The sequence below is a fragment of the Oncorhynchus mykiss genome, chromosome 15 (genome assembly GCF_057628025.1).
Source record: "Oncorhynchus mykiss isolate SJ-2025 chromosome 15, ASM5762802v1, whole genome shotgun sequence".
In the NCBI taxonomy this organism is placed as follows: Eukaryota; Metazoa; Chordata; class Actinopteri; order Salmoniformes; family Salmonidae; genus Oncorhynchus; species Oncorhynchus mykiss.
Window position 1 is genome coordinate 1,916,185 of NC_143036.1, and position 13,038 is coordinate 1,929,222.

Here is a 13,038-nt window from a genome sequence, read left to right on the forward strand (position 1 = left end):
GTGTGCAACATTGTTGCGGTGGAAGGGGTTGCAACGCTGTGAGAACTGCTGTAGTTTTGGTGTGCAACATTGTTGCGGTGGAAGGGGTTGCAACGCTGTGAGAACTGCTGTAGTTTTGATGTGCAACATTGTTGCGGTGGAAGGGGTTGCAACGCTGTGAGAACTGCTGTAGTTTTGGTGTGCAACATTGTTGCGGTGGAAGGGGTTGCAACGCTGTGAGAACTGCTGTAGTTTTGGTGTGCAACATTGTTGCGGTGGAAGGGGTTGCAACGCTGTGAGAACTGCTGTAGTTTTGGTGTGCAACATTGTTGCGGTGGAAGGGGTTGCAACGCTGTGAGAACTGCTGTAGTTTTGGTGTGCAACATTGTTGCGGTGGAAGGGGTTGCAACGCTGTGAGAACTGCTGTAGTTTTGGTGTGCAACATTGTTGCGGTGGAAGGGGTTGCAACGCTGTGAGAACTGCTGTAGTTTTGGTGTGCAACATTGTTGCGGTGGAAGGGGTTGCAACGCTGTGAGAACTGCTGTAGTTTTGGTGTGCAACATTGTTGCGGTGGAAGGGGTTGCAACGCTGTGAGAACTGCTGTAGTTTTGGTGTGCAACATTGTTGCGGTGGAAGGGGTTGCAACGCTGTGAGAACTGCTGTAGTTTTGGTGTGCAACATTGTTGCGGTGGAAGGGGTTGCAACGCTGTGAGAACTGCTGTAGTTTTGGTGTGCAACATTGTTGCGGTGGAAGGGGTTGCAACGCTGTGAGAACTGCTGTAGTTTTGGTGTGCAACATTGTTGCGGTGGAAGGGGTTGCAACGCTGTGAGAACTGCTGTAGTTTTGGTGTGCAACATTGTTGCGGTGGAAGGGGTTGCAACGCTGTGAGAACTGCTGTAGTTTTGGTGTGCAACATTGTTGCGGTGGAAGGGGTTGCAACGCTGTGAGAACTGCTGTAGTTTTGGTGTGCAACATTGTTGCGGTGGAAGGGGTTGCAACGCTGTGAGAACTGCTGTAGTTTTGGTGTGCAACATTGTTGCGGTGGAAGGGGTTGCAACGCTGTGAGAACTGCTGTAGTTTTGGTGTGCAACATTGTTGCGGTGGAAGGGGTTGCAACGCTGTGAGAACTGCTGTAGTTTTGGTGTGCAACATTGTTGCGGTGGAAGGGGTTGCAACGCTGTGAGAACTGCTGTAGTTTTGGTGTGCAACATTGTTGCGGTGGAAGGGGTTGCAACGCTGTGAGAACTGCTGTAGTTTTGGTGTGCAACATTGTTGCGGTGGAAGGGGTTGCAACGCTGTGAGAACTGCTGTAGTTTTGGTGTGCAACATTGTTGCGGTGGAAGGGGTTGCAACGCTGTGAGAACTGCTGTAGTTTTGGTGTGCAACATTGTTGCGGTGGAAGGGGTTGCAACGCTGTGAGAACTGCTGTAGTTTTGGTGTGCAACATTGTTGCGGTGGAAGGGGTTGCAACGCTGTGAGAACTGCTGTAGTTTTGGTGTGCAACATTGTTGCGGTGGAAGGGGTTGCAACGCTGTGAGAACTGCTGTAGTTTTGGTGTGCAACATTGTTGCGGTGGAAGGGGTTGCAACGCTGTGAGAACTGCTGTAGTTTTGGTGTGCAACATTGTTGCGGTGGAAGGGGTTGCAACGCTGTGAGAACTGCTGTAGTTTTGGTGTGCAACATTGTTGCGGTGGAAGGGGTTGCAACGCTGTGAGAACTGCTGTAGTTTTGATGTGCAACATTGTTGCGGTGGAAGGGGTTGCAACGCTGTGAGAACTGCTGTAGTTTTGGTGTGCAACATTGTTGCGGTGGAAGGGGTTGCAACGCTGTGAGAATTACTGTAGTTTTGGTGTGCAACATTGTTGCGGTGGAAGGGGTTGCAACGCTGTGAGAATTACTGTAGTTTTGGTGTGCAACATTGTTGCGGTGGAAGGGGTTGCAACGCTGTGAGAACTGCTGTAGTTTTGGTGTGCAACATTGTTGCGGTGGAAGGGGTTGCAACGCTGTGAGAACTGCTGTAGTTTTGGTGTGCAACATTGTTGCGGTGGAAGGGGTTGCAACGCTGTGAGAACTGCTGTAGTTTTGATGTGCAACATTGTTGCGGTGGAAGGGGTTGCAACGCTGTGAGAACTGCTGTAGTTTTGGTGTGCAACATTGTTGCGGTGGAAGGGGTTGCAACGCTGTGAGAACTGCTGTAGTTTTGGTGTGCAACATTGTTGCGGTGGAAGGGGTTGCAACGCTGTGAGAACTGCTGTAGTTTTGATGTGCAACATTGTTGCGGTGGAAGGCGTTGCAACGCTGTGAGAACTGCTGTAGTTTTGGTGTGCGTTCAATGTGCACTTTTCCTGCTTCCTCTATCTAACCGGCTGATTGATGCCTCCGTACTAGATAGAAGCATTAGGTTAACACCGTTATGCTGTTAATCTGACTCGGGGGAATTATACTGAACAAATGGTATCTACATGTTAATCTGACTCGGGGGAATTATACTGAACAAATGGTATCTACATGTTAATCTGACTCGGGAGAATTATACTGAACAAATGGTATCTACATGTTAATCTGACTCGGGAGAATTATACTGAACAAATGGTATCTACAAGTTAATCTGACTCGGGGGAATTATACTGAACAAATGATATCTACAAGTTAATCTGACTCGGGGGAATTATACTGAACAAATGGTATCTACATGTTAATCTGACTCGGGAGAATTATACTGAACAAATGATATCTACAAGTTAATCTGACTCGGGAGAATTATACTGAACAAATGGTATCTACAAGTTAATCTGACTCGGGAGAATTATACTGAACAAATGATATCTACAAGTTAATCTGACTCGGGAGAATTATACTGAACAAATGGTATCTACAAGTTAATCTGACTCGGGAGAATTATACTGAACAAATGATATCTACAAGTTAATCTGACTCGGGGGAATTATACTGAACAAATGATATCTGCAAGTTAATCTGACTCGGGGGAATTATACTGAACAAATGGTATATACAAGTTAATCTGACTCGGGGGAATTATACTGAACAAATGATATCAATGCAACAATTTCAATGATTTTTCTGAGTTACAGTTCATATAATGAAATCAGTCAATTGAAATAAATAAATTAAACCCTAATCTATGGATTTCGCATGACTGGGAAGGGCCACAGCTATGCGTGGCCTTGGGAGGATATAGGCCCACTCACTGGGGAGCCAGGCCCACTCACTGGGGAGCCAGGCCCACTCACTGGGGAGCCAGGCCCAGCATATCAGAATAGGTTTTTACGGCATTTGGGATGCTAATATGACTAGGATTATCATCAACTAGCATGGGATGCTAATATGACTAGGATTATCATCAACTAGCATGGGATGCTAATATGACTAGGATTATCATCAACTAGCATGGGATACTAATATGACTAGGATTATCAACAATTAGCATGGGTTGCTAATATGACTAGGATTATCATCAACTAGCATGGGATACTAATATGACTAGGATTATCAACAATTAGCATGGGTTGCTAATATGACTAGGATTATCATCAACTAGCATGGGATACTAATATGACTAGGATTATCAACAATTAGCATGGGTTGCTAATATGACTAGGATTATCAGTAACTAGCATGGGATACTAATATGACTAGGATTATCAACAATTAGCATGGGTTGCTAATATGACTAGGATTATCAGTAACTAGCATGGGATACTAATATGACTAGGATTATCAACAATTAGCATGGGTTGCTAATATGACTAGGATTATCAGTAACTAGCATGGGATACTAATATGACTAGGATTATCAACAATTAGCATGGGTTGCTAATATGACTAGGATTATCAGTAACTAGCATGGGTTAGCATGACTAGGTTAGTGCCTTTGGCAACTGGACAATGAAAGAAAGAATATTGTAAAATAATTGCCTCCACGGATATGGTCTGGTTTTTGGCTAGGCTATTCTGAAGCAAGGTAAGGCGTGCCTCGTAGTAAAACCTTCATGTTTCCAACTATTTAAGAATATGTTTTCAAAATGCATACTGCCTTCAACTCATTGCAGAGTAGTGTGTGAGGCGCTGGGGAAGCCTGCCTTCGTTGACAATTCATTTCATGTTTGAGATGCTGTAGCACCAGCTCTTGTGCTTTTGTGACAGAATATCCACTCAGACTGTATATCTGTATGCTGGACGCATGTGATAAAATGCATAATGAATATACTGTTCGCATCCAATTTAATTCCACTAAATGTTGCTAATTAACCCATTAACCATCCATCAATGAGGAGGTTCAAAAACATTTTCTCAATGGGATTTTTTCTTCTCCCTGACAATTGGCCACAAATACATTTCTTGATCTGCTTTTCAAATGTGTTTTATTGGCCAAAGGCCGGCTGTTACTGTCTAACAGACACCCTGTGACCTTTATGACATGACCCAAATACAACTACCAAAACCAATGGTGAACCTGAACAATCCTAATCAGTAGTTGGGTAAAACACCATTTTATACAGCGGGTTTAGTAACAATGACCAACTACGTTGGTTGTCACTCCACTAATAAAGCCTATGATTTAACATTGCGAAAGCCATTTTAGAAGCATCTGAATGCTGAAGGAGCTGTGCAGATATAGCTTATTAGAACAGGGATAGGCCTACCTCTCGTTGGCGCACTATCCCAAACTGTCCACACAGTTATCTGCCAGTCACACAGGTCCCCAGGTCCAAGATGACAAAACTAAACCGTATATCTCCTCTCTCTCCCCAGGTCCAGAGGTCCAAGATGACTGAAGAGGTGATTGTCATCGCCAAGTTTGACTACCTGGCTCAGCAAGACCAGGAGTTGGACATTAAGAAGAACGAGCGGCTGTGGCTGCTGGACGACAGTAAGTCCTGGTGGAGGGTCCGCAACGCCACCAACAAGACCGGCTTCGTACCCTCCAACTACGTCGAGAGGAAGAACAACGCCAGGAAGGCATCCATCGTCAAGAACCTCAAAGACACACTAGGTCAGAAACTGTCCTAACCTTAACCTCAGTCAGAAACTGTCCTAACCTCAGTCACACTAGGTCAGGAACTGTCCTAACCTTAACCTCAGTCAGAAACTGTCCTAACCTCAGTCACACTAGGTCAGGAACTGTCCTAACCTTAACCTCAGTCACACTAGGTCAGAAACGGTCCTGTGTGACAGTTATTATGACATGTAAACCCCGTAAGCAGTGTAAAAAAAAAAGTTATTTGATGTGCAATGAAAGCACATGTTTACTCCAGTACCAGCTTTTTGAGGAGCTGCTCTCTGACAGGTGATGGGCCATTCTGCTCATCAAACTGGGTTCTGTGTGGATGTGATGAAGACTAACAAAAATAGACAAAATCCACAAAATTATGCAAAATAACCTATAGGCCGATAAGCATCATTGGTGAAAATGTTCTGTGGCTAACCGGTTAACCATTAACATCCCTAGTGGAACTCAAAACACTCGGCTGGATTGTTATCTCTCAATATAATATTGTTGCTATATGGCCATGTAGGCTAATTTATCTGCCAGGGAAATCTGACCATACCTATATCCTCCTGATTCCTGCTTACAAGCAAAAACTACAGCTCTGGCTTTTAGCTCAGTGTGGATGTTGCCTGTAATACATGGCTTCTGGTTGGGAAATGTACGTACGGTCACTGTGGGGACAACGTTGCTGATGCACTTATTGATGAAGCAGGTGACTGAGGTGATATACTCCTCAATGCCATTGGATGAATCCCAGAACATATTCCTGTGCTAGTAAATCAGTCCTGTAGCATCCGTGTCATCTGACCACTTCCATATTGAGCGAGTCACTGGTACTTCCTTCTTTATTTTTTGTTTGTAAGCAGGAATCAGGAGGATATACACTGTAATTATGGTCAGATTTGCCAAATGCAGGGCGAGGGAGATGTTTGTCTTTGTGTGTGTAGTAAAGGTGGTCTTAATCTATTATTTTTTTCTCCAGTTGCACATGCGTTTGTGTTGGGGGGGGGGGTGTAATTCTGTTTGTGTGTGTGTGTTGGAGGGGGGGTGTAATTATATTGTTGGGGGGGGTGTAATTATATTTTGTGGGGGGGGTGTAATTATATTGTGGGGGGGGATGTAATTGTGTGTTGGGGGAGGGGGGGTGTAATTATATTGTGGGGGGGGATGTAATTGTGTGTTGGGGGAGGGGGGGTGTAATTATATTTTGTGGGGGGTGTAATGATATTGTGGTGGCGGTGTAATTGTGTTGTGGGGGAGGGGGGGGTGTAATTATATTTTGTGGGGGGGATGTAATTATATTTTGTGGGGGGGGTGTAATTATATTGTGTCGGGGTGTAATTATATTGTGTCGGGGGGTGTAATTATATTGTGTCGGGGGGTGTAATTATATTGTGTCGGGGGGTGTAATTATATTGTCGGGGGGGTGTAATTATATTGTGTCGGGGGGGTGTAATTATATTTTGTGGGGGGTATAATTATATTGTGTGTGTGTGTGGGGGGGTGTAATTATATTGAGTGTGGGAGGGGGGAGTGTAGTTGTGTGTGTGTGTGTGTGTGTGGGGGAGTGTAATTGTTGTGTTGGGGGTGTGTTGATTTTGTGTGTTTTTCTTCCTATGGCCCACCGGGAACAGAGGTCTTACCTGGACTTGAAGAACGCACTGCCACCTTTACAGGTTACAACTATAGCCTAGAGATTCAACCATGTTGTCCCACCCAGACTCTCTCCACCTTTACAGGTTACAACTATAGCCTAGAGATTCAACCATGTTGTCCCACCCAGACTCTCCTGCTTGGTGATGTTGTCCCTGTGTTACAGCCACCTCCTGCTTGGTGGTGATGTCCCTGTGTTACAGCTACCTCCTGCTTGGTGATGTTGTCCCTGTGTTACAGCCACCTCCTGCTTGGTGGTGATGTCCCTGTGTTACAGCTACCTCCTGCTTGGTGATGTTGTCCCTGTGTTACAGCCACCTCCTGCTTGGTGATGTTGTCCCTGTGTTACAGCCACCTCCTGCTTGGTGGTGATGTCCCTGTGTTACAGCTACCTCCTGCTTGGTGATGTTGTCCCTGTGTTACAGCCACCTCCTGCTTGGTGATGTTGTCCCTGTGTTACAGACACCTCCTGCTTGGTGGTGATGTCCCTGTGTTACAGCCACCTCCTGCTTGGTGATGTTGTCCCTGTGTTACAGCCACCTCCTGCTTGGTGGTGATGTCCCTGTGTTACAGACACCTCCTGCTTGGTGATGTTGTCCCTGTGTTACAGACACCTCCTGCTTGGTGGTGATGTCCCTGTGTTACAGCCACCTCCTGCTTGGTGATGTTGTCCCTGTGTTACAGCCACCTCCTGCTTGGTGATGTTGTCCCTGTGTTACAGACACCTCCTGCTTGGTGGTGATGTCCCTGTGTTACAGACACCTCCTGCTTGGTGGTGATGTCCCTGTGTTACATCACCTCCTGCTTGGTGATGTTGTCCCTGTGTTACAGACACCTCCTCCTTAGTGGTGATGTCCCTGTGTTACAGCGACCTCCTGCTTGGTGATGTTGTCCCTGTGTTACAGTGTGTATAGTGGTGATGTGTATAGTGGTCTAGGTGGTGATGTGTATAGGGGTGATGTGTATAGTGGTCTAGGTTGTGATGTGTATAGGGGTCTAGATTGTGATGTGTATAGTGGTCTAGATGGGGATGTGTATAGTGGTGATGTGTTTAGTGGTCTTGGTGGTGATGTGTATAGTGGTGATGTGTATAGTGGTGATGTATATAGTGGTCTAGGTGGTGATGTGTATAGTGGTGATGTGTATAGTGGTCTAGAAGGTGATGTGTATAGTGGTTTAGGTGGTGATGTGTATAGTGGTCTAAGTGGTGATGTGTATAGTAGTGATGTGTATAGTAGTCTAGGTGGTGATGTGTATAGTGGTCTAGGTGGTGATGTGTATAGTGGTGATGTGTATAGTGGTCTAGGTGGTGATGTGTATAGTGGTCTAGATGGTGATGTGTATAGTGGTGATGTGTATAGTGGTCTAGATGGTGATGTGTATAGTAGTGATGTGTATAGGGGTCTAGATGGTGATGTGTATAGTAGTCTAGGTGGTGAGGGTGTATAGTGGTGATGTGTATAATGGTCTAGGTGGTGATGTGTATAGTGGTCTAGATGGTGATGTGTATAGTGGTCTAGATGGTGATGTGTATAGTAGTGATGTGTATAGGGGTCTAGATGGTGATGTGTATAGTAGTCTAGGTGGTGATGTGTATAGTAGTGATGTGTATAGTGGTCTAGGTGGTGTGTATAGTGGTCTAGGTGGTGATGTGTATAGTGGTCTAGGTGGTGATGTGTATAGGGGTGATGTGTATAGGGGTCTAGGTGGCGATGTGTATAGTGGTCTAGGTGGTGATGTGTATAGTGGTGATGTGTATAGTGGTCTAGGTGGTGATGTGTATAGTGGTGATGTGTATAGTGGTCTAGGTGGTGATGTGTATAGTGGTGATGTGTTTAGTGGTCTAGATGGTGATAGAGGGTTGGTGACCACTAAGAGGGTAACTGTAGGTTGGTGACCACTAGAGGGTAACTGTAGGTTGGTGACCACTAGAGGGTAACTGTAGGTTGGTGACCACTAAGAGGGTAACTGTAGGTTGGGGACCACTAGAGGGTAACTGTAGGTTGGTGACCACTAGAGGGTAACTGTAGGTTGGTGACCACTAAGAGGGTAACTGTAGGTTGGTGACCACTAGAGGGTAACTGTAGGTTGGTGACCACTAAGAGGGTAACTGTAGGTTGGTGACCACTAAGAGGGTAACTGTAGGTTGGTGACCACTAGAGGGTAACTGTAGGTTGGTGACCACTAAGAGGGTAACTGTAGGTTGGTGACCACTAAGAGGGTAACTGTAGGTTGGTGACCACTAGAGGGTAACTGTAGGTTGGTGACCACTAAGAGGGTAACTGTAGGTTGGGGACCACTAGAGGGTAACTGTAGGTTGGTGACCACTAAGAGGGTAACTGTAGGTTGGTGACCACTAAGAGGGTAACTGTAGGTTGGTGACCACTAGAGGGTAACTGTAGGTTGGTGACCACTAGAGGGTAACTGTAGGTTGGTGACCACTAAGAGGGTAACTGTAGGTTGGTGACCACTAAGAGGGTAACTGTAGGTTGGTGACCACTAGAGGGTAACTGTAGGTTGGTGACCACTAGAGGGTAACTGTAGGTTGGTGACCACTAAGAGGGTAACTGTAGGTTGGTGACCACTAAGAGGGTAACTGTAGGTTGGTGACCACTAAGAGGGTAACTGTAGGTTGGTGACCACTAAGAGGGTAACTGTAGGTTGGTGACCACTAGAGGGTAACTGTAGGTTGGTGACCACTAGAGGGTAACTGTAGGTTTGCGTGTGGATGAGTTGGGTTGGGTGTCATCAGTGTGTCATGTTGTGTCTGCAGATGGTTGTTCGTTATAAGCGCGTCTCTACAGGCAACTGGAGCCGGAGCACAGAGTCCTGACTCACTGACTGTAGCTAACGTTCACAGGCAGTTAGACAGGCAGGCAGTTAGACAGACAGGCAGGCAGTTAGACAGACAGGCAGGCAGTTAGACAGACAGGCAGGCAGTTAGACAGACAGGCAGGCAGGCAGACAGGCAGGCAGGCAGGCAGGCAGGCAGGCAGGCAGGCAGGCAGGCAGTTAGACAGGCAGGCAGGCAGGCAGTTAGGCAGACAGTTAGACAGGCAGGCAGGCAGTTAGACAGGCAGGCAGACAGGCAGGCAGGCAGACAGACACACAGACTCACACAGAGACGCACAGACACTCCTCTCTCTCCCCTCTCCCCCTCTCTCGCTCTGCCCTCTCTCCCCCTCTCTCGCTCTGCCCTCTCTCGCTCTCGCGCTCCCCCCTCTCTCGCTCTCGTTCCCCCCTCTCCCCCTCTCTCGTTCCCCCCTCTCCCCCTCTCTCGTTCCCCCCTCTCCCCCTCTCTCGTTCCCCCCTCTCCCCCTCTCTCGTTCCCCCCTCTCCCCCTCTCTCGTTCCCCTCTCGCTCCCCTCTCTCTCTCGCTCCCCTCTCTCTCTCGCTCCCCTCTCTCTCTCGCTCCCCTCTCTCTCTCGCTCCCCCCTCTCTCTCTCGCTCCCCTCTCTCTCTCGTTCCCCTCTCTCGCTCCCCTCTCGCTCCCCTCTCGCTCCCCTCTCGCTCCCCTCTCGCTCCCCTCTCTCCCCCCTCTCTCGCTCCCCCCTCTCTCGCTCCCCCCTCTCTCGCTCCCCCCTCTCGCTCCCCCGTCTCTCGCTCCCCCGTCTCTCGCTCCCCCGTCTCTCGCTCCCCCGTCTCTCGCTCCCCCGTCTCTCGCTCCCCCGTCTCTCGCTCCCCCGTCTCTCGCTCCCCCGTCTCTCGCTCCCCTGTCTCTCGCTCCCCTGTCTCTCGCTCCCCTGTCTCTCGCTCCCCTGTCTCTCGCTCCCCTGTCTCTCGCTCCCCTCTCTCTCGCTCCCCTCTCTCTCGCTCCCCTCTCTCTCGCTCCCCTCTCTCTCGCTCCCCTCTCTCTCGCTCCCCTCTCTCTCGCTCCCCTCTCTCTCGCTCCCCTCGCTCCCCTCTCTCTCTCTCCCCTCTCTCCCCTCTCTCTCTCTCTCTCTCTCCCCTCTCTCCCCTCTCTCTCTCTCCCCTCTCTCCCCTCTCTCTCGCTCCCCTCTCTCTCGCTCCCCTCTCTCCCCTCTCTCTCGCTCCCCTCTCTCCCCTCTCTCTCGCTCCCCTCTCTCCCCTCTCTCTCGCTCCCCTCTCTCCCCTCTCTCTCGCTCCCCTCTCTCCCCTCTCTCTCGCTCCCCTCTCTCTCGCTCCCCTCTCTCTCGCTCCCCTCTCTCCCCTCTCTCTCGCTCCCCTTTCTCGCTCCCCTTTCTCGCTCCCCTCTCTCGCTCCCCTCTCTCTCGCTCCCCTCTCTCTCGCTCCCCTCTCTCTCGCTCCCCTCTCTCTCGCTCCCCTCTCTCTCGCTCCCCTCTCTCTCGCTCTCTCGCTCCCCTCTCTGTCTCTCTCTCTCTCTCCCCCTCTCTCTCGCGCTGTGTGTCCTCCCTCTGAGAAGGCTGTACTGGGCTCAGCAGGCAGTTAGCTGAAGCCTCTCTCCTTGCTCTCTATTGGCTGTGTCATGTCACATGTCCATGGAGTGGGCTGCCTGCCCTGTTCCTGTCTCTGGTTGTTCACACAGAATAAGCTGCAGCTGTAGTGGGAAGTGGAGAGAGAGAGGCTGGGAGAGAGAGGCCGGGGGCGAGAGAGAGAGAGAGAGAAAGGGAGCGCCCAAAATGAACATGGCTAACCTCTTCAAGCACTTTTTCCGTGAGTTTTACCATTTCTGGTCTTACCCAGATTCTCTGGCTTTCTGTAAAAATGTTTCTGGTGCGATTGTACTTAGAAAAAGCAGTTTTTTGAGAGTTTTCGAAGTTCAGTATTTGTTTTCCCTCCCAGAGTTTGGAGGGGTTGTCAGTTATTTCCTTCTTCCTCTCTCTGATTTCTGTCTGGTTTCGGGAGTTTTACACAATGTAAGAACAGCGATGTTGTGTGTTAGTTAGTTGGTGCTGTCTGTGTGTTTAAACCGAGCTGGTGAAACGGGGCGGATGTGATGCTAAAGCCCGATGCTAAAGCCCGATGCTAAAGCCCGATGCTAAAGCCCGATGCTAAAGCCTGGGATTGCTGCCTAACACACACACACACACACACACGACCCTCTGTAATCCTACTACGCTGGAGTGGGCTGTAGTTTTCTATGCTGGAGTGGGCTGTAGTTTTCTATGCTGGAGTGGGCAGTAGTTTTCTATGCTGGAGTGGGCAGTAGTTTTCTATGCTGGAGTGGGCTGTAGTTTTCTATGCTGGAGTGGGCTGTAGTTTTCTATGCTGGAGTGGGCTGTAGTTTTCTATGCTGGAGTGGGCTGTAGTTTTCTATGCTGGAGTGGGCTGTAGTTTTCTATGCTGGAGTGGGCTGTAGTTTTCTATGCTGGAGTGGGCTGTAGTTTTCTATGCTGGAGTGGGCTGTAGTTTTCTATGCTGGAGTGGGCTGTAGTTTTCTATGCTGGAGTGGGCTGTAGTTTTCTACGCTGGAGTGGGCTGTAGTTTTCTACGCTGGAGTGGGCTGTAGTTTTCTACGCTGGAGTGGGCACTAGTCTATAGTGGGCACTAGTCTATAGTGGGCACTAGTCTATAGTGGGCACTAGTCTATAGTGGGCACTAGTCTATAGTGGGCACTAGTCTATAGTGGGCACTAGTCTATAGTGGGCACTAGTCTAGTAGTCTAAAGTGGGCTGTAGTATTGTAGTCTATAGTGGGCACTAGTCTATAGTGGGCACTAGTCTATAGTGGGCACTAGTCTAGTAGTCTAAAGTGGGCTGTAGTATTGTAGTCTATAGTGGGCAGTAGTATTGTAGTCTATAGTGGGCAGTAGTATTGTAGTCTATAGTGGGCAGTAGTCTTGTGGTCTACATGTACATGTCTTGTGGGCTGTAGTCTTGTGGTCTATAGTGGGCTGTAGTCTTGTGGTCTATAGTGCTGCTGGATAATAATCCATTCTAGGTTCTTATCCATGTTTTGGAACTGAAGAGTATTTGGAAAGATGACTAAGCAGTAAACAAGTCTAGCTGGTTTCAGTCTGTAGAGTACATGTCATTTAAGGGGGGCTAGTCGTCTGACTCCCCTGTAGCCCAGGGAGGGTCCCCACTTGGAGGGGCTCTGGTTAGTGGGTCAGCCCTCCCGCTGTGTCGATTGATGATTCAAGGGTATCTCCTCCTCAGCCAGTTATCAGGAACAAGAATGTGATTACAGAGATACTTCTTTACCCCTCCCCTCTCTTTACCCTCCCCTCCTCACTGCTACGATTCTTCTTCAAAAGGCCTGGCGGTTTAGTAATCACACACTTTACTGTAGAGTAATGACTGCTCTGCCTCCTCTCTCTGTGGTGTGAGAGAGAGAGATCACGCTGGTTGGGCCTAGTTGTGGTAAAGATACAGGCTAGATTGTTGATGAGAGGAGCTCTTTAAAACCTTACATACCTGCTAACTAAACTATCTGAACTTTTACGTGGTTAAACGTTACAATCACTAGGAGC

The 13,038-nt window shown here is 48.4% G+C and overlaps 1 protein-coding gene across 3 annotated transcripts in view; it reads left to right on the plus strand.

Moving 5' to 3' along the window:
- The window catches only part of LOC110490874 (SH2/SH3 adapter protein Nck1), a 64,971-nt gene that overhangs the window by 31,862 nt on the left and 20,071 nt on the right, over positions 1–13,038 (plus strand). For 2 of the 3 annotated variants that reach the window (XM_036945644.2, XM_036945643.2), the window contains exon 2: positions 4,754–4,994. In XM_036945644.2, the coding sequence (XP_036801539.2) occupies positions 4,769–4,994 (226 nt within the window). In that variant the 5' untranslated portion in view covers positions 4,754–4,768. Of the gene's footprint in view, positions 1–4,753; positions 4,995–11,091; positions 11,280–13,038 lie in introns of those variants that run through there. The other variant, XM_036945645.2, reaches the window with a different exon arrangement.